This window comes from Cetorhinus maximus, chromosome 20 (assembly GCF_964194155.1).
Source record: "Cetorhinus maximus chromosome 20, sCetMax3.hap1.1, whole genome shotgun sequence".
In the NCBI taxonomy this organism is placed as follows: Eukaryota; Metazoa; Chordata; class Chondrichthyes; order Lamniformes; family Cetorhinidae; genus Cetorhinus; species Cetorhinus maximus.
The window spans coordinates 54,944,240-54,960,573 of record NC_135898.1 but is presented as its reverse complement, the minus strand read 5'-3'; the positions used below and the strand labels follow the sequence as shown (position 1 = coordinate 54,960,573).

General features: G+C 41.2%; 1 protein-coding gene across 2 annotated transcripts in view; it reads left to right on the top strand.

Annotated features, from left to right (window-relative positions):
- Positions 1-16,334, top strand: part of habp2 (hyaluronan binding protein 2) — a 48,580-nt gene that overhangs the window by 9,522 nt on the left and 22,724 nt on the right. Inside the window, exons 1-5 of one of the 2 annotated variants that reach the window (XM_078564706.1) lie at positions 2,685-2,824; positions 3,171-3,278; positions 3,822-3,938; positions 5,471-5,587; positions 13,675-13,846. In XM_078564706.1, coding sequence (XP_078420832.1) covers positions 2,728-2,824; positions 3,171-3,278; positions 3,822-3,938; positions 5,471-5,587; positions 13,675-13,846 — 611 coding nt within the window. In that variant the 5' untranslated portion in view covers positions 2,685-2,727. Of the gene's footprint in view, positions 1-2,684; positions 2,825-3,170; positions 3,279-3,821; positions 3,939-5,470; positions 5,588-13,674; positions 13,847-16,334 lie in introns of those variants that run through there. The other variant, XM_078564705.1, reaches the window with a different exon arrangement.

The following is a 16,334-nucleotide window of genomic DNA, read 5'->3' as shown; positions in this document are numbered from 1 at the left end:
CTTAATGGCCTGCACATTAGATGGAAACTACTTCTGATTATCTGTCCCAAAATTGTTCCACCTAAATTTCCATAACTTCTCAAACACTTCCTGTTAGTCACCTGCCATCTCCCCAACTACCAAATCAGCATTTTCTGTAATGGAATCAATGGTTTTGTGGTGCTGAATTACCCACTTTTGCACTTGCAATGTCTTAGCTGTCAGCTACTGCATTTTATTTGCATTCAGCATTGGACTTCTAACTGACTTGAGAATGAGATCATTGAGAGAATTTGGCTAAACCACCAACAGTTAGGGTGCTTCAAGATCAGGCATGGCATCTCCTTTGGGCATATACTTGGCATCGTCATGGAGGAGGAACAGGAGAGGTTGAAGGAAAGGAGAATGAGGTAGCATTTCAGGTGAATGTCACCAGATATTGCAACACCCAGCCTCACCGCCAAAATCAATATAGCTCCTATGAGGACTTCAGTGAAGAGATATGTATTAAAAGAGGAAGTGTAGAACTCCGCCGCATACTTCCCGAGGGCCTGCAGCCACGGTTATCTGTCCACCTGGTTCTGTCTATGAGCACTCAACTTTTACGGCACTGGGCTGGTACAAGCAGCCATTGGGACGTATTTGTCAGGTCGCTAAAATAATTTTAAAGAGAACTGTGGTATTCATCTAGTTTGGCATCACAGCAAGATAGGACCACCAGTTTTAGAATTATAACTTTTCCAAGAACCGAGATGTCATAAATGACATCTACATTGATCTACAATCCCCTACATTCAACCTCCTCAACAGAAGTTGTTTTAACTATCTGAATGGACAAATTGTATGCGGCAGCATGCAAGGTATCATTCATAGCAAAGTGATTAATTTGTCTTTCAGAATTCTGCCCTCCCTGAGTGCTTCAAAGAAGAAAGTCATGCCAAAGAATGCCTTAGTGATAACAAGGCATAATCCTGGCTTGAATGGTTAATGATCCCACTAAGGGTTGACCAGTGATAGGGGCCATTACAATGAGGCACATATCTCTATCAGATTGGTCAAGAGAAGCATCAGGGCCTTAAGGAGCATTTGACCTTAAAGCAAAGCTTCAGCATCCAAAAAAGGCCTGGACTTGGACATTTTTGCAGTGGTGACCCCTGCTTCTTTGGATGCAGAAGTACATGAAGGAAAGCACCACAATAACCGTCATTCAAAGACTCATTAGGAACTGCTAAGGATCATCTAAGCACAGCTGATTACTGAAGTTATCGGTTATGTTTCACACAGTCTACCTTTGCCGCTGCTGCCTTAGTCCATTTACCCCACCTTCAAATAGAGGACAATTCAAATTTAATTTATTACCAAACCTAGGATATTGCAACAGCAGGCCACTCTGCTGCTACATGCTGCTTATAGCTACTCCTACCAGGAGATCTGTTGTCATGCGCCATCCTCATACGTCCACTGTAGCTTGTCTGCAACCACTCTGTGATGTCTGTCATCCAACTATGTCTAGAGTGATTCATCTTTCTACAGCCTTCTCCTTCGTCCTTTAGAAGAAATCTCTGTAGCTTTACAGCTCTGATCGAATGGCCGAAATATTCTTTTCTGAATGTCACTTTTTAGACTTCTTTTGCTCTTGCAATTTCAAGCACCTCTTCATTTGTCTTATGGACTGTATGTGGAATTTTAAGCATAGGTCTTAGCAGTCATATTTCAAAGGCCAATGATAAATCTGTACAAAATAAATGCACCTTTTTCTTCCTGACTTAAATACCATGCCTTTCTCTCTCTTATTCTGGTACTTCTGTATAGCTGCAACCTCAGGGTCAGTGTCATAGCAGATGGGTGGCTGCTGTGCTATAAAAGGCTAATGGAACAGATGTGACACTCCTATTGTCACAGCTTGATGTGGGAAGGAAGCCGCTACTGGCTGGATCTCTGAAGCTTGTGTTTGGGATGCTGGAGACCTGCTATTTCCTGCCAGCCTAAGAGACATCAGCTTCAAACAAGTTTCTCCAACCTAACGTTATTCTACTGGGCTGTTGATCAGTGATCATAAGGAGAGTTTGTCTAATGACAGTTATCAAAGGAACAAAGAACTTGCATTTATATAGTGCCTTATGTGGACCCAAGGACATTCAAAAGCTCTTCACAATAGATGGATAACTTTTGAAGTGCAGTTACTGTTTATGTAACATGGTAGCCAACCTGAGCACAACAAGGTCCCACAAACAGGAATGAAGTAAATGAGCAGATAATCTGATTGGGATGTAGGTTGAAAGATAAATGTTGCACAGCATAGCAAGGGGAACTTCCCTGCCCTCAAATTGTGCCAAGGGGTCTATTACACCCACCCAAAATGGAGGAAACAGCCTTGTTTTAGCACCTTGTCCAAGAGAGTGATCTCTCTTAGTGCAGTGCTAAATGTACATTGTGTACTCAAGTATCTGGAGTGGGAGTTGAACCCATGACTTTGTTACTCACAAGCAGGATCCAAGATTGGCAATCTGATTATTTTCTTTCGGGGTCATTACAGTCTGCATCCTGGTCGACAGGGTGTACAAGGTACTGTCTATATGTTGCCTTTTGCCACTCAAGCTATAGTCTGTGCTTCTGTGGAGGAGGCATTGCCTGCCCGTGTTTGTTTCTTAAGTGGAATCGAAGACAAATTCCAAAGAAACCGCCATATGTTCCATCTATGTCTGCAACAAAGAAGCAGCTTTCCTGATGTCCTCACCAGAATTATAAATGCTACAATCAAAGCTGTTAATTGCTGCATTTTCTCAGAGAATGGTCTTCGAGTCTGCCTGTGGGTGTAGTATTCCTCAAACATCCTTCTTTTCAGGTGAGTTCTGGGCATTGCAGCTCCAAAGCCATGGGTAGCCTTCACCAGTTAATGGATGTTTTCCCAATTTACTTGAAGAAATTATGTCTTTCAATATGTATTGTTACAGGGGCCTAATGCAGAATATAAAATGGTTGCTAACCATTAATATTCACAAAATGCAGAATAGTGTTACCAAATCCAAAACTGGTCAAATTCTTTTCTTCTCCAACAATACTGCCGTCATTCAGTGATATTGACCAATATTTACCAATTGAAATAATTTATTTTACTAAAGGGATTCTATTAACAGCTAAGTTGTGTAAAGATTATGCTGATAATGTTAACCAAAGCAACATTCTTCTAGATCCTTGCCTTTCAAATCCATGCCGCAATCAGGGAACCTGTGAAACAACTTCTTCAGGTTACCACTGCCGGTGTCCTCGCCCATTTAATGGAAGGAACTGTCAAAAAGGTAATAATGTTATTATCTTACAATAGTATTGATGAATATTCTAAAGGAATGCTTCAAAAATGTTAATATTTCCCAAGTTACACTTAATTAATGAATAGCACTTGTGTAGATTACCGTGCCTTTTCAATGCTCCTCCCCCGACCTTAGCCAGAAATATGGTTGGGACATGGGTCTCAGCAGCTGATACGATTAAGCCTGTATGCCTCCAAGCTATGTTGCAGCACATTAATGCTCCAATGTTCTTTGCACTGCACCCACCCAAAACAGAAACATATCAAGCCTTCATATCAAGCTGAATATCCATAAAGATTTTAAAAATTCAGATTTTCTAAAGCTAAATCAAAAAAATTTCTTATACGCATTTACATTGTATAGGATTATAATATCCATAATCTATTATCTGTACTATTTGTAATAGTTTATTGTTAAGGTTGCACAAATAAAAATAAAGTTTAATCTTTCATTTGCTGATTTAAATTTACAAGATGAATGAGTACTAGCTGAATACAGAATGTTACTAGAGATCTTGTATTTTTGTTACAGTAAATGATCCTTGTAAGAAAAGCACATGCAAAAATGGAGAATGTGTTATCCAGCCCAATCCACCATATTATAAGTGCAAATGTAAACACCCATATGTGCAACCATCATGCAAAAGAGGTAAGGCTCAATACTGATTATCATTACGAGTCATCTATTTCTTTGTTATTTAGAAATAATAGAAAAAATACTCAATTTGCTATCTCCAATTCGCAGTTTGTCATGGCTATGTGGTGGTCAGTTTTCACGGGTAAACAATGATCAGGTTAGTAGCATGTCATATATTAGCAAATGGAAAAATATAATCGGACAATGGGTGAAATGGGCGGCCAATCCACTACCACCCTATATAATAAAAAGATAAAAGCAAAAAACTGCAGATGCTGGAGATCCAAAACGAAAACAAAAATACCAGGAAAAACTCAGCAGGTCTGACAGCATCTGTGGAGAGGAACACAGTTAACGTTTCGAGTCCGTATGACTCTTCAACAGAACCATCCTTTGTCTAGCGAATAGTAAAAGTGACAAATCAACCACTATTCAAGAAAGGGGAGAGGGATAAACCAGGAAACTACAGGCTAGTCTGTCTAACATTGGTGGTGGGGAAGTTATTGGAAACCATATCAGGGACAAAATGAACTTTCATTTGGAAAGGCATGGGTTAATCAAGGAGAGCCCACGCCAACCCCTCTACCTATCTCACACACTTATCTTCTCACGACTTCTTCTGAGCCGTCAGAGACGTACAGACTTGAAACATTAACTCTGTTTCTCTCTCCATAGATGCTTCAAGACCCGCTGAGTTTTGCCAGCATTTTCTGTTTTAATTTCAGATTTCCAGCATCCACAGTATTTTGCTTTTACACTTATCTTCTCCCTGGCTTCTCAAATTAGCTGGGACCTTATACCTGGTTCCCAGCAGCTAGTGCTGTAAAAAGTGGGCATGGCTGCACTCCCCTGACCCTGCTGCTCTGCCGTGGAAGCTGCTGCACTGCACATTTCTCAATAGACCCAGGACAAAAGAAATGGGCGAGAAACGTGCAGCTCCCGACCTGGGTAAATAAAAAGGAGCGGAGAGGCAATCAGACTTTGATTGCCACTCCACAGAAGTTCTGGCCCAACGTTTTAGGTCGCGACCTTTCATCATGTCCTATTTTCCTATCTGTTTCTCTCATTCATATTCCATTTCATGATCATTTATCCGGGGACTGTTTTTACTACTTTTGTCCTTCTAATACCCTTTTACTATACAACTGATCTGCCTTCAAATCTCCTTGTAGATTTCTGATGCCTGACTATGCTGGACATTGTCAACAAACGCACTTTTACTTCCAGTATTGTTAAAACCTGTTTGCAGACTTTTAAGCAGATTAACTATTTCCTTGTGATAGTGGTTAAATAACAGACTGTGCACTTTCATCTGTTGCTCTCTCTTCTCATTTCATTTTGTTCAGCCCTATTAAAGTTTTGCTTATCCTTCTGAGGTTCTAGTTTGGACAAATGGCCTATGCTCCTAATGTTAACATTTCTCTACATAGGTTTTGGTGGATCTGCTGTGCATTTCCACCTTTTTCCATTTTGCATTTCAGAGTTTCAGCAATTGTAATTTTTTTTCTCTCAAATAATTATTTTTGGCAATTATGTCTTTCAAGTAACCTCACCATGTCGCCCCAATCCTTGTAAAAATGGAGCAACATGCAGGGCTAGGAAGAAAGGAAACTTCACCTGCAACTGCCCAGGATTATTCAAAGGGGAACTATGTGAAATAGGTAATATTACTGTTCATACTAGCTGCGACTGATAACGTAATATAAATCTATTCACAGTGGATCAGTTAAACCATTTCCATTACTGTAACTTCTATTCACATGAAACCATTTACTCACAGTACATAGTATTCCAGTCCCTTAACATATAATTGTGTTTTGGAAACATTAAGCCATTTGTAGAGAATTAATTTTGCTGAGAGGTTATTATATGACCCAGTAGTCCCACTGGACTTCAGGCACACAGACTCCATGCTCTGGAATTTCTTCTCCAACTTCGATAAACATTTAGAAACATAAGGGTAATTTTCACCTTCATGGTTTGAGTTATACTGGGTTGAACAAGTGACAAAGATGACTAGAAAAGCTAGAGGAAAGTTGGAATCCTTAAGAAATTAGTCCAGCTTGCCACAGTTAAAATGTCATTATGTTAAACATGTATATCTCCCAATGATGGAATATTGCACTCTGTTTGACAGGCTTCAGAGAAAATTCACCCCCTAATGTTGGACTAAGTATAGGGCAGATTCATATAAACTGCTGAAATGGATATCGATTGTCTACGCACACACAAGACAAGAGATATATCTGGCTAACCTGTCAGATCACTGAGAGATTGTGTTTGGAGAAAGTGCCACCTAATGTCCCCTAAATCCACAGTAGAACATGCATTCCAGGAAGGGCTGGGTGTAAGGCAGAATCTCCCCCTCGAAGTCATCATCAAAAGCAGCACTTATGGGATTGGGGTCATGGACAGGAAATGTTGTCAGATTTGCCATACCCAGGCTGTCATCGGCATCCAGAGCACAGCCAGTACAGCTAGGTGTGATTCCACCAAGTGCACCTGCTGACTCTGCAGCAGATGTGAGGCCCTTGTATGAGAGCTTCATAACACCACTGATCCAGGCAGCTACACTCTGGATCTGTTGCCAGTGACTTGGAAGCTCACCATTTTCTAACAAATTGGACAATCTTTTCTTGGCCTTGTAAGGCTGACCTGGGCCAACAGGGGAGTTCCGAACGGTCACAATCCAAGCCTAAGTGCTAGCATATCTGGCTCATGGATTTTCAGGGCCATGCCCACCTGGGTGTCCTTGTCCATAAGTCAGTGAAAGCTAACATGCAGGTGCAGCAGGCAATTAGGAACCCTAATGGAATCTCAGCCTTTATCGCAAGAGGATTTACATACAGGAGTAGTGAAGTCTTGCTTTAATTGTATAGAAGCTTGGTTAAACCACATCTGGAGTACTGTGTGCAGTTTTGGTCCCCTTACCTCAGAAAGGATATTATTGCCATAGAGGGAGTGCAACGAAGGTTCACTAGACTTGTTCCGGGGATGGCGGGACTGTCTTATGAAGAGAGATTGGGGAAACTGGGCCTGTATTCTCTAGAGTTTCGAAGAATGAGAGGTGATCTCATTGAAACCTAAAAAACACTTAAAGGAATAGACAGGGTAGATGCAGGTAAGGCGTCTCCCCTGGCTGGGGAGTCTAGAACCAGGGAACACAATTTCAAAATAAAGGGGAAGCCACTTAGAACCAAGATGAGGAGAAATTTCTTTACTCAGAGAGTTGTGAATCTTTGGAATTCTCTACCCCAGAGGGCCATGGAAGCTCAGTCATTGAGTATGTTTAAGGTAGAAATCGATAGATTTCTGATCAACAATAATGTAAAGGGTTATGGGGATAGTGTGGGTAAAAGGCATTGAAGTGTTCGATCAGCCATGATCATATTGAATGGCGGAGCAGGCTCAACAGATTAAATGGCCTTCTCCTATTCCTATGTTCCTATGCAATAAACCTAGGTCTCCATAATGGGAACATGAAAAGCTGCTGTACATTAATCACAGCATTCTGTAGCCTGATGGACAAACAATTAGTATGGTCAAAAGTCCACTATGAAAGGTTTTTGATTCGTTGCTTGCATATGAGCATCAATGACAAGGCCGGCATTTATTCCCCATCCCTAATTGCCCTTGAGGAGGTGGTGGTCAGCTGATTTCTTGAACACTGCAGTCCACGTGGTCTAGTTACACTCACAATGCTGTTCTGGGGAGTACCAGGATTTTGACCCAGCAACAGTGAAGGAATAGCAATATAGTTCCAAGTCAGGATGATATGTGTCTTGGAGTGAAAATTGCAGTTGGTGGCATTCCCATATATCTGCTGCCCTTGTGTCTTTAGGTGGTAGAGGTCGAGGATTTAGAAGGTGCTGTCGAAGGAGCCTTGGCGAGTTGCTGCAGTGTATCTTGTATACGATATGCAGTGGTGCAGGGAGTGTATGTTTAAGGTGGTGGTTGTAGTGCCAATCAAGTAGACTGCTTGTCTTGTGTTGAGCTGCTTGAGTGTTTTTGGAGCTATGCCCATCAAGGCAAGTGGACAGTATACCTTCGCACTCCTGACTTGTGCCTTGCAGGTGTGAACAGGCTTTAGTGAGTCAGGAGGTGAGTTACTCAATGCAGAGTTTCCAGCTTCTGACCTTTTCTTGCAACCACAGTATTTATATGGTTGATCTAGTTAAGTTTCTGGTCAATGGTAAACACCAGGATGTTGAAGGTTGGCAATTCAGCGATGGTAATGCCACTGAATATCAAGGGGAGCTGGTTAGATTCTCTGTTCTTGGAGATGGACTTTGCCTGGCACTTGTGTAGCACACTTTCCACTTAGCAGCCCAAGCTTGGTCTTGCTGCATGCAGGCATGGATTGCTTCAGTATCTGAAGAATTTGGAATGTAACTGAACATTGTGAATCATCAGTGAACATCCCCAATTCTGACCTTATGTTCGAGGGATGGTCATTGATGAAACAACTGAAGGTGATTGGACCAAGGGCACTACACTGAGGAACTCTCGCAGCGATGTCCTGATGGTGAGATAACGACAAACATCTTCCTTTGTGCTAGGTATAGCTCCAACCAGTGCAGAGTTTTCCCCCGATTCCCTTTGACATCAGTTTTGCCAGGCCTCCTTGATGCCATACTCGGTTAAATGCTGCCTTGATGTCAAGGACAATCACTCCCAACTCACCTCTGAAATTCAGCTCTTTTGACCATGTTTTGATCAAGGCTGTAATGAGGTCTGGAACCAAGTGCTCCAAATTGAGCATCTGTGAGCAGATTGTTCCCGAGTAAATGCCAATTGATAGCACTGTTGTTGACACCTCACACACTTTGCTGATGATTAAGAGTATACTGATGGCACAGCAATTGTTCAGATTGAATTTCTCCTGCTTTTTGTGAACAGGACATACCTGGCCAATTATCCACATTGCTGAGTAGATGCCAGTGTTGTAACCAGATTGGAACAGCTTGGTTAAGGGCATGGCTAGTTTTGGAGCATATGTTTTCAGTACTAACAGCTGAGATGTTGTCATTACCCATGATAGCCTTTGCTCTATCCAGTGCCTTCAGCTAATGCTTGGTATCACGGAGTGAATCGAATTGGCTGAAAACTAGCATCTGTGATACTGAGGACCTCAGGCAGAAGCCAATTTGGATCATCCACTTGACAACTCTGGCTGAAGATGGTAGCAAATCCTTTACTTTTGCATTAATGTGTTGGACTCCCTCATCTTTGAGGGTGGGGTGTTTTCGGAGACTCCTCCTCTGGTTAGTTGTTTAATTGTCCACCATCGGTCATGACTGGATGTGGCAGGTCTTCAGAACTTAGATCTGATCCGTTGGTTGTGGGATCACGTAGTTCTATCTATGCACTGTGCTTCCACCGTTTAGCATGCATTTAGTCCTGTGTTGTAGATTCACCAGGTCAGCACCTAATTTTTAGATATGCCTGGTGATGCTTCTGGCATGCTCTCCTGCATTACTCATTGAACTAAGGTTGATCCCATAGCTTGATGGCAAAGGTAGAGTGGGAAATATACCAGGCCATGAGGTTATAGATTATGGTTGAAAACATTTCTGCTGTTGCTGAGGGCTCACGTAGTGCCTCGCAGATGTCCAGCTTTGAGCTGCTAGAATTGTTCTGAATCTATTCCATTCAGCACGGTGGTAATGCCAAAAAACACAATGGAGAGTGTCCTCGGTGTCAAGATGGGACTGCATCTCCATAAGGGCTGTGCGGTGGTTACTCCTACCAATTTGTCATGAACAGATGCATCTGCAACAGGTAGATTGATGAGGATGAGGTCAAGTAGACTTTTCACTCTTGGTTCTCCCAGCACCTGCTGCAGATCCAGTCTGGCAGATTTGTCCTTCATAATACCCAGCTCAGTCAGTAGTGGTGTTACCGAGTCACTCTTGGTGATGGACATTGAAGTCCTCCATCTAGAGTACATTCCGTGCCTCTGTGACTCTCATGATTAATCAGTTGATGGAGGGCGGTAGGTGATAATCAATAAGAAGTTTCCATGCCTGTGTTTGACCTGATGTCACAAGACTTCATGATGTCTAAAGTCAATGTTGGGGACTCCCAGAGCCACTCCCTCCTGACTGTACAACACTATACTGCTACCTCTGGCGGGTATGTCGTGCCCCACTTACTGGAATGGTGATGGAAGAGTCTGGGACATTGGCTGCAAGCTATGATTTGGTAAGTATGACTATGTCAGACTGTTGCTTGACTGATCCAAGGGACGGGTCTCCCAGTCTTGGCACAAACCCCCAGATGTTGGTGTGGAGGACTTTGCAGGGTTGACTGGGCAGGATCTTTGTCATTTCCAGTATCTAGATAGATGACGGGGTGCTCTGTCCAGTTTCATTCTCACTTGGTTGTTCCGTAATGGTTTAATACTACTGAGTGACTTACTAGGCCATTTCAGTGGCAATTAAGACTCAACCACATTGCTGGTAGATCTGGAGTCACATTTTATCCAGATAGGGTAACAACAGCAGATTTCCTCTGAAGGGTATTAGTGAATCAGGTGGGCTTTTAGAAAGAAGCCATAGCTTCATGATCAGGACAGACAGGAAGGAAAGGGTGGTGGGGTAGCTTTGTTAGTACAGGATGGAAAAAGTACAATAGCAAGAAATGATCTTGGATTGGAAGATGTAGAATCCATATGGGTGGAGGTAAGAAAAAACAAGGGGAAGAAGACACTGGTGGGAGTAGTCTCTAGGCCCCCTAACAGTGGCTATGCTGTAGGACAGAGAATAAATCAGGAGATAATGAGGACATGTTAAAAAAGGCAGTACATTAATCATGGGTGACTTTAATCTTCATGCAGATTGGGAAAATCAAATTGGCAAAGGAAGCCACAAGCAAGAATTCATAGTGTATTCAGGACAGTTTCCTAGAACAATATGTCCAACCAGGGATCAGGCTATTTTGGATCTGGTAATGTGTAATGAGGCAGGTTTAATAAATGATCTCAGAGTAAAAGATCCCCTAGGAACAGTGACCATAACATGGTAGAATTTAGTATTCAGTTTAAGAGTCAGAAACTTGGGTTGGAAACGACCATGCTAAACATAAATAAGGGTAATTACAAAGGAATGAGTTGGCTGGAGTGGACTGGGAAAGGAGTTTAGCAGAAAAGACGGTTGAGGAACGATGGCAGATGTTTAAGAAAATAGTTTATGACTCACAACAGAGATATATTCCAGTGAGGAAGTAAGATACTAAGAAGGGGGTAAAATGGGAGAAAATCAACTTTGAGGTTAAACTAGCAAGTAATATATAAACAGACAGTAAGAGCATCTTTAAATATATAAAAAGGAAGAGAGAGGCCAAAGTGAACATAGGCCTCTTAGAGACTGAGGCTGGAGAAATAATAATGGGGAATCAGGAAATGGCAGAGGAATTGAATAAATATTTTGCATCTGTCTTCACGGTAGAAGACACTAATAGCATTCCAAAATAATCAAGGAGCAAAAGGCGGGGAGGAAATAAATATAATAACTATCACTAGAGAAAAAGTATTAGGAAAGCCAATGGGGCTAAAGGCTGATGAGTCCCCTGGGCCTGATGGGTTGCATCCTAGGATATTAAAGAAAGTAGTTACAGAGATAGTGGATGCACTGGTGGTAATCTTCCAAGAATCTTTAATTTCTGGAAAAGTCCCAGAAGATTGGAAAACTGCTAATGTAACACCCTTATTCAAAAAGGGGGGGGGGGGGGAGACAAAAAACAGGCAACTATAGGCCAGTAAGCTTAACATCCATCATTGGGAATTGTTAGAGTCTATTATAAAGAATGTAATAGCAGAGCATTTAGAAATGCATAATATAATCAAACAGAGTTAGCATGGCTTCATGAAGGGGAAATCATGCCTGACAAATTTATTAGACTTCTCTGAGGAGGTAACAAGCAGTATAGATAAAGGGAAACCAGTAGATAGGGAATATATTTGGATTTCCAAAAGGTGTTTGATAACGAACCGCATATAAGGCTACTTAAAAAGATGAGCCCATGGCATTGAGGATAGTTTATTAGCATAGATAGAGGATTGGCTAACTAATAGAAGGTAGAGAGTTACGATAAGGGCGTCATTTTCAGGATGTCAACCTGTGTCTAGTGGCATGCCACAGGGATCAGTGCTGGGGCCACAATTATTTACAATATATATTAATTACTTGGATGAGGGAAGTGAATGTACTGTCGCCAAGTTTGCGACTGACACAAAAATAGGTGGGAAGGCAAATGGTGAGGATGACACAAAGAGTCTACGGAGAGACAGACAGGTTAAGTGAGTGGGCAAAAACTTGGCAAATGGAATATAATATGGGAAAATGTGCACTTTGGCAGGATGATTAGAGGAGCTGAATATTACTTAAATGGAGAAAGACTGCAGAAAGCTGAGGCACAGAGGGATTTGGGGGTCCTCGTGCACGAATCACAAAAAGCTAGCATACAAGTTCAGCAGGTAATAGGGAAGGCAAATGGCATGTTGGCCTTTATTTCAAAGGGAATGGAGTATAAAAATAGGAAAGCGTTGTTAAAACTATACAAGGCACTAGTTAGACCTAGAATACTGTGAACAGTTTTGGTCCCCTTAACTAAGAAAAGATATACTGGCATTGGAGGCAGTCCAGTTCACTAAGTTGATCCCAGGTATGGAGCTATTTTCTTATGAGAAGAGGTTGAATAGGTTGGGCCTGTACTTATTGGAGTTTAGAAGAATGAGAGGCGACCTTATTGAAATATATAAGATTCTTAGGGGGCTTGACGGGGTAGATGCTGAGAGGTTGTTTCCCCTTGTGGGACAGTCTAGGACCAGAGGGCATAATTTCAGAGAAAGGAGTCGCCCATTTAAGACAGAGATGATGGGGAATTTCTTCTCTCAGAGGGTAGTGAATCTGTTGAATTCTTTACCGCAGAGGGCTGATGAGGCTGGGCTGTTAAGTGTATTCAAGGCAGAGATAGGCAGATTTTTAATCAGTAAGGGAATCAAGGGCAATGGGGAAAAGGCAGGAATTGGAGTTGAGGATTATCAGATCAACCATGATCTCATTCAATGGTGGAGCAGACTCGAAGGGCTAAATGGCCTACTTCTGCTCCTACATCTTGTGGTCTTATTAATGAAACTAACAATTTCTTCCAGATTTATTAATTGAATTTCAATTCCTCCTGCTGCTGAGGTGGGATTTGAACTCATATCATTAGCATTCACTCAGGCCTTTGGATTACTACTCCAGCAACATTACCACTACACCACCATCCTGCGTAAACAGAATAAGGACTGCAAATAAATGTCAAGCGAACATGTTAAGCATGTGTCCGCTAATACTGCCAACAATAATTCCTAAAAACACAACCATTATAAAGTTCACATGCAGTAAAATTGCAAACACTGCTGTGAAAGATCCCACACATCTCATTCACCTGGAGCTCTCTTCTTTATATACCAGATTTAACCATTACTTTATGAATCAAGTTTATTCAACAATAGAAGATCCCTGTTTTGGCATTCTTCAAACTTCTGTGCTCCCAATCACTACCAGGAGCAAATTCATGATACATCTGTCTCTGTTGAATTTAAATTGGGCTTAATTTTGTAGTTATGCTAGATACTATTAATACTTCAAATAATGTTATCTGCATCATTACTTTCCAAAATTGTCTAAACCAATAATTATATTTAAACTCAGAAAAGCTCTTATTTATGTTTTATTGTTTTGTGCATTTATTTTCTTAGTGCCAAATGATTGTTACCATGGTAATGGTTTATCATACAGAGGTCTTGTGAAACAAACTGAACGGGGGAAGGCGTGCCTGCACTGGAGCTCTCACCTGTTGCTCAAGGAAGCCGTTGGTACTCACATGGAGAATCCCAACAAATATGGAATTGGTGATCACAACTATTGCAGGTACTGCAGCTTTAAAACATATACTTGGATACGTTGCATTCACTGAGCTCAGTGATGATAGATTTTTAAAAATGTATATTTATAACTTAAAACTAATTTAATTCTCTAAACTTTTGAACCTTTTATCTATCAAATCACAAATCAGGTAGTAGATTTGGGTGAGTTCAACATGTATTAGTAACTGAAATGGTGGACTTGTCAGTCAGTATATGCTGCTATCAGGAGAACGAGATTAGAATTTGGAGATCTTCAGAAATGACAAACACCCTTTTACTTGGATATCTTCAGAATGGCACTTCAGTTCTCTAAATTAGCCACAAATGTTTTTGAGCATATTATGTACATAGAATGCACTATTAGGTAAATAAAATTGTACCTTCCATTGGGTTGTATTTTCCATTTTTGTTGAAAACAGGTTAAATTCCCCATTTTTCACCCCATTAACAAATCAAAATTGAACAGTTTTGGCAGGTACAATTCCTGAAAATGTGAGTTCACAGACCGAATCTTCCTCTGGGCTCAGGAAAACTGACTTGTGCACTTTCTCGACTCACAAACTGCACACCTGACCCACTTCACACACCATTTTTGTCTTTTCACAGTGCAGTTTGTGCTGGACTCAGAAAGAAGTGTGGAAGTGGGCTGGTTAGAAGGCCCACCTCGGTTCTCCAACACAGTATCCCAGCTCCTAGTGTTTAAAGCCCCCTCTAAACCTCATCCCTCACTCCCACCCACCTCTCTATGCCAGCCCACACCCCTCAGATTGCCCATGCCACCTTTGTGCCTCTGGTGTGTCCTTCATGCTCCCTCAATTCACCCATGCCGCTTCTTTGCCCCGATGTGTCCTCCATAGCCACTCACCCAGTATGCACTACATAAAGTCCTCAGATTCCATGCAATATCAATGAAAGATATTTTACATTCCTTGAGAAAAAATAAACCTCTCACTAAACCTAATAAAGTCCTCCATACTGAAGGAAAAATACATTCAGCCATGTGAAAAAAACCTTGTAATGCTTATAATTATATTAGTTTATGTCAACAAATCAAATACCACATAAAAGGGACAATCTGTTATTACTTCTTAAAACTGTCATTCATGCTCAGATGAATGGAACACCTACTGTGCTGAAACCCATTAGTACTTGAAACTCAGCCAGGCATTCAGAGTTACAACAGGCGTCCAAACAACAAACTACTCTGTAGTGAGGAAAGAGCAGCAGGCGCTCATTCCAATTTCAAAGCAGAGTACCTGTCAATCAATATAAAGGAGTAGGTGTTTAGATTTTTTTCAAATGTAATTTTTTTTTTATAAGCGTCAAACCAGTTTTTTTAAATCAGCCAGCACAATTTAATAGAAAAGATAACAGTATAAGCTGACAGGACATTTTGTAACATTTTCCACTGTATTATTATTTTCCATTGGAAAAGCACTTTCATGCATGTGAACAAATACACAAGGCTGGTTATATGTAAGGGTCAGCTTAACTTTAAAGGACAGATCCCAATGATGAATCATTGCAATAAAAACACATCTACATTGCAATACAATGCCTAAATACTGACATTTGAAGTTGTAAAAACGTTTTACACTTAACTTTCAGCATGTTCTCAACTCCTCAGCAGGCAGGGTGAGGCCCTTAAGTAGGCATTAATTAATTGGGCATCCTACTTAAGGGTCTCAGTTGGCAGTGGGGTGGGAAGGCTCTCTTTGAGCCTTCCCAGCACAGACTTAAATCGGAATGGGACTACCTGGCTTACCATAGTCATGTGACTCTGCCATGAGGCATGCACTGTAAACTGCCATTTCTACTCAGTTCAATAAAGACTCTCACTGAGACAAACACCGAAGAAGATTGCTGTCCTTATACATGAAACATTGTGTACAGAAGTGGAGGCAAAATAGATTTTTGAACCCAGAAAAATGTGCAGAGAAGACGCTGATAACCCAGGAACACAAAGGTTCAAAATCTGCACAAAAAAAAAGCAGCTGAGAAGGATGAAGGAAATCAGGCAAAGGCTGCAAGTTTGACACAGCTCAGAAATATAAATCTGCAGAAAGCTACTAAAAACACTGGGTGACTGAACATGGCAAATTTTGTAAACTTTCTAATCCCATCTCCAGTCGAAATAAACAGTGATACGTCGCAGGATTGGCAGTTTTTCCACTTACAATGGTAAAACTACGAGATTGCAACAGACTTAATGAACAAGCTTGAACCAATAAGAGTAACCAGACTGTTAACACTGCTGGTGAGGGACTGCTACAAAGTGTACACCACCCTAAATCTAACAGCGAACAAAGAAAAAACATGACAGAGATTTTGAATACCTTGAATGCACATTTTGAACCCCAAGTGCATGTTACATATGAACATTATGTATTCAACACTAGGGTTCGGAGTGAAAGCGAGACCATTGAATGATACATGATGGCAGTAACACAGCTGGCAGAATCATGTGAATTTGGACAGCTAAAAGATGATCT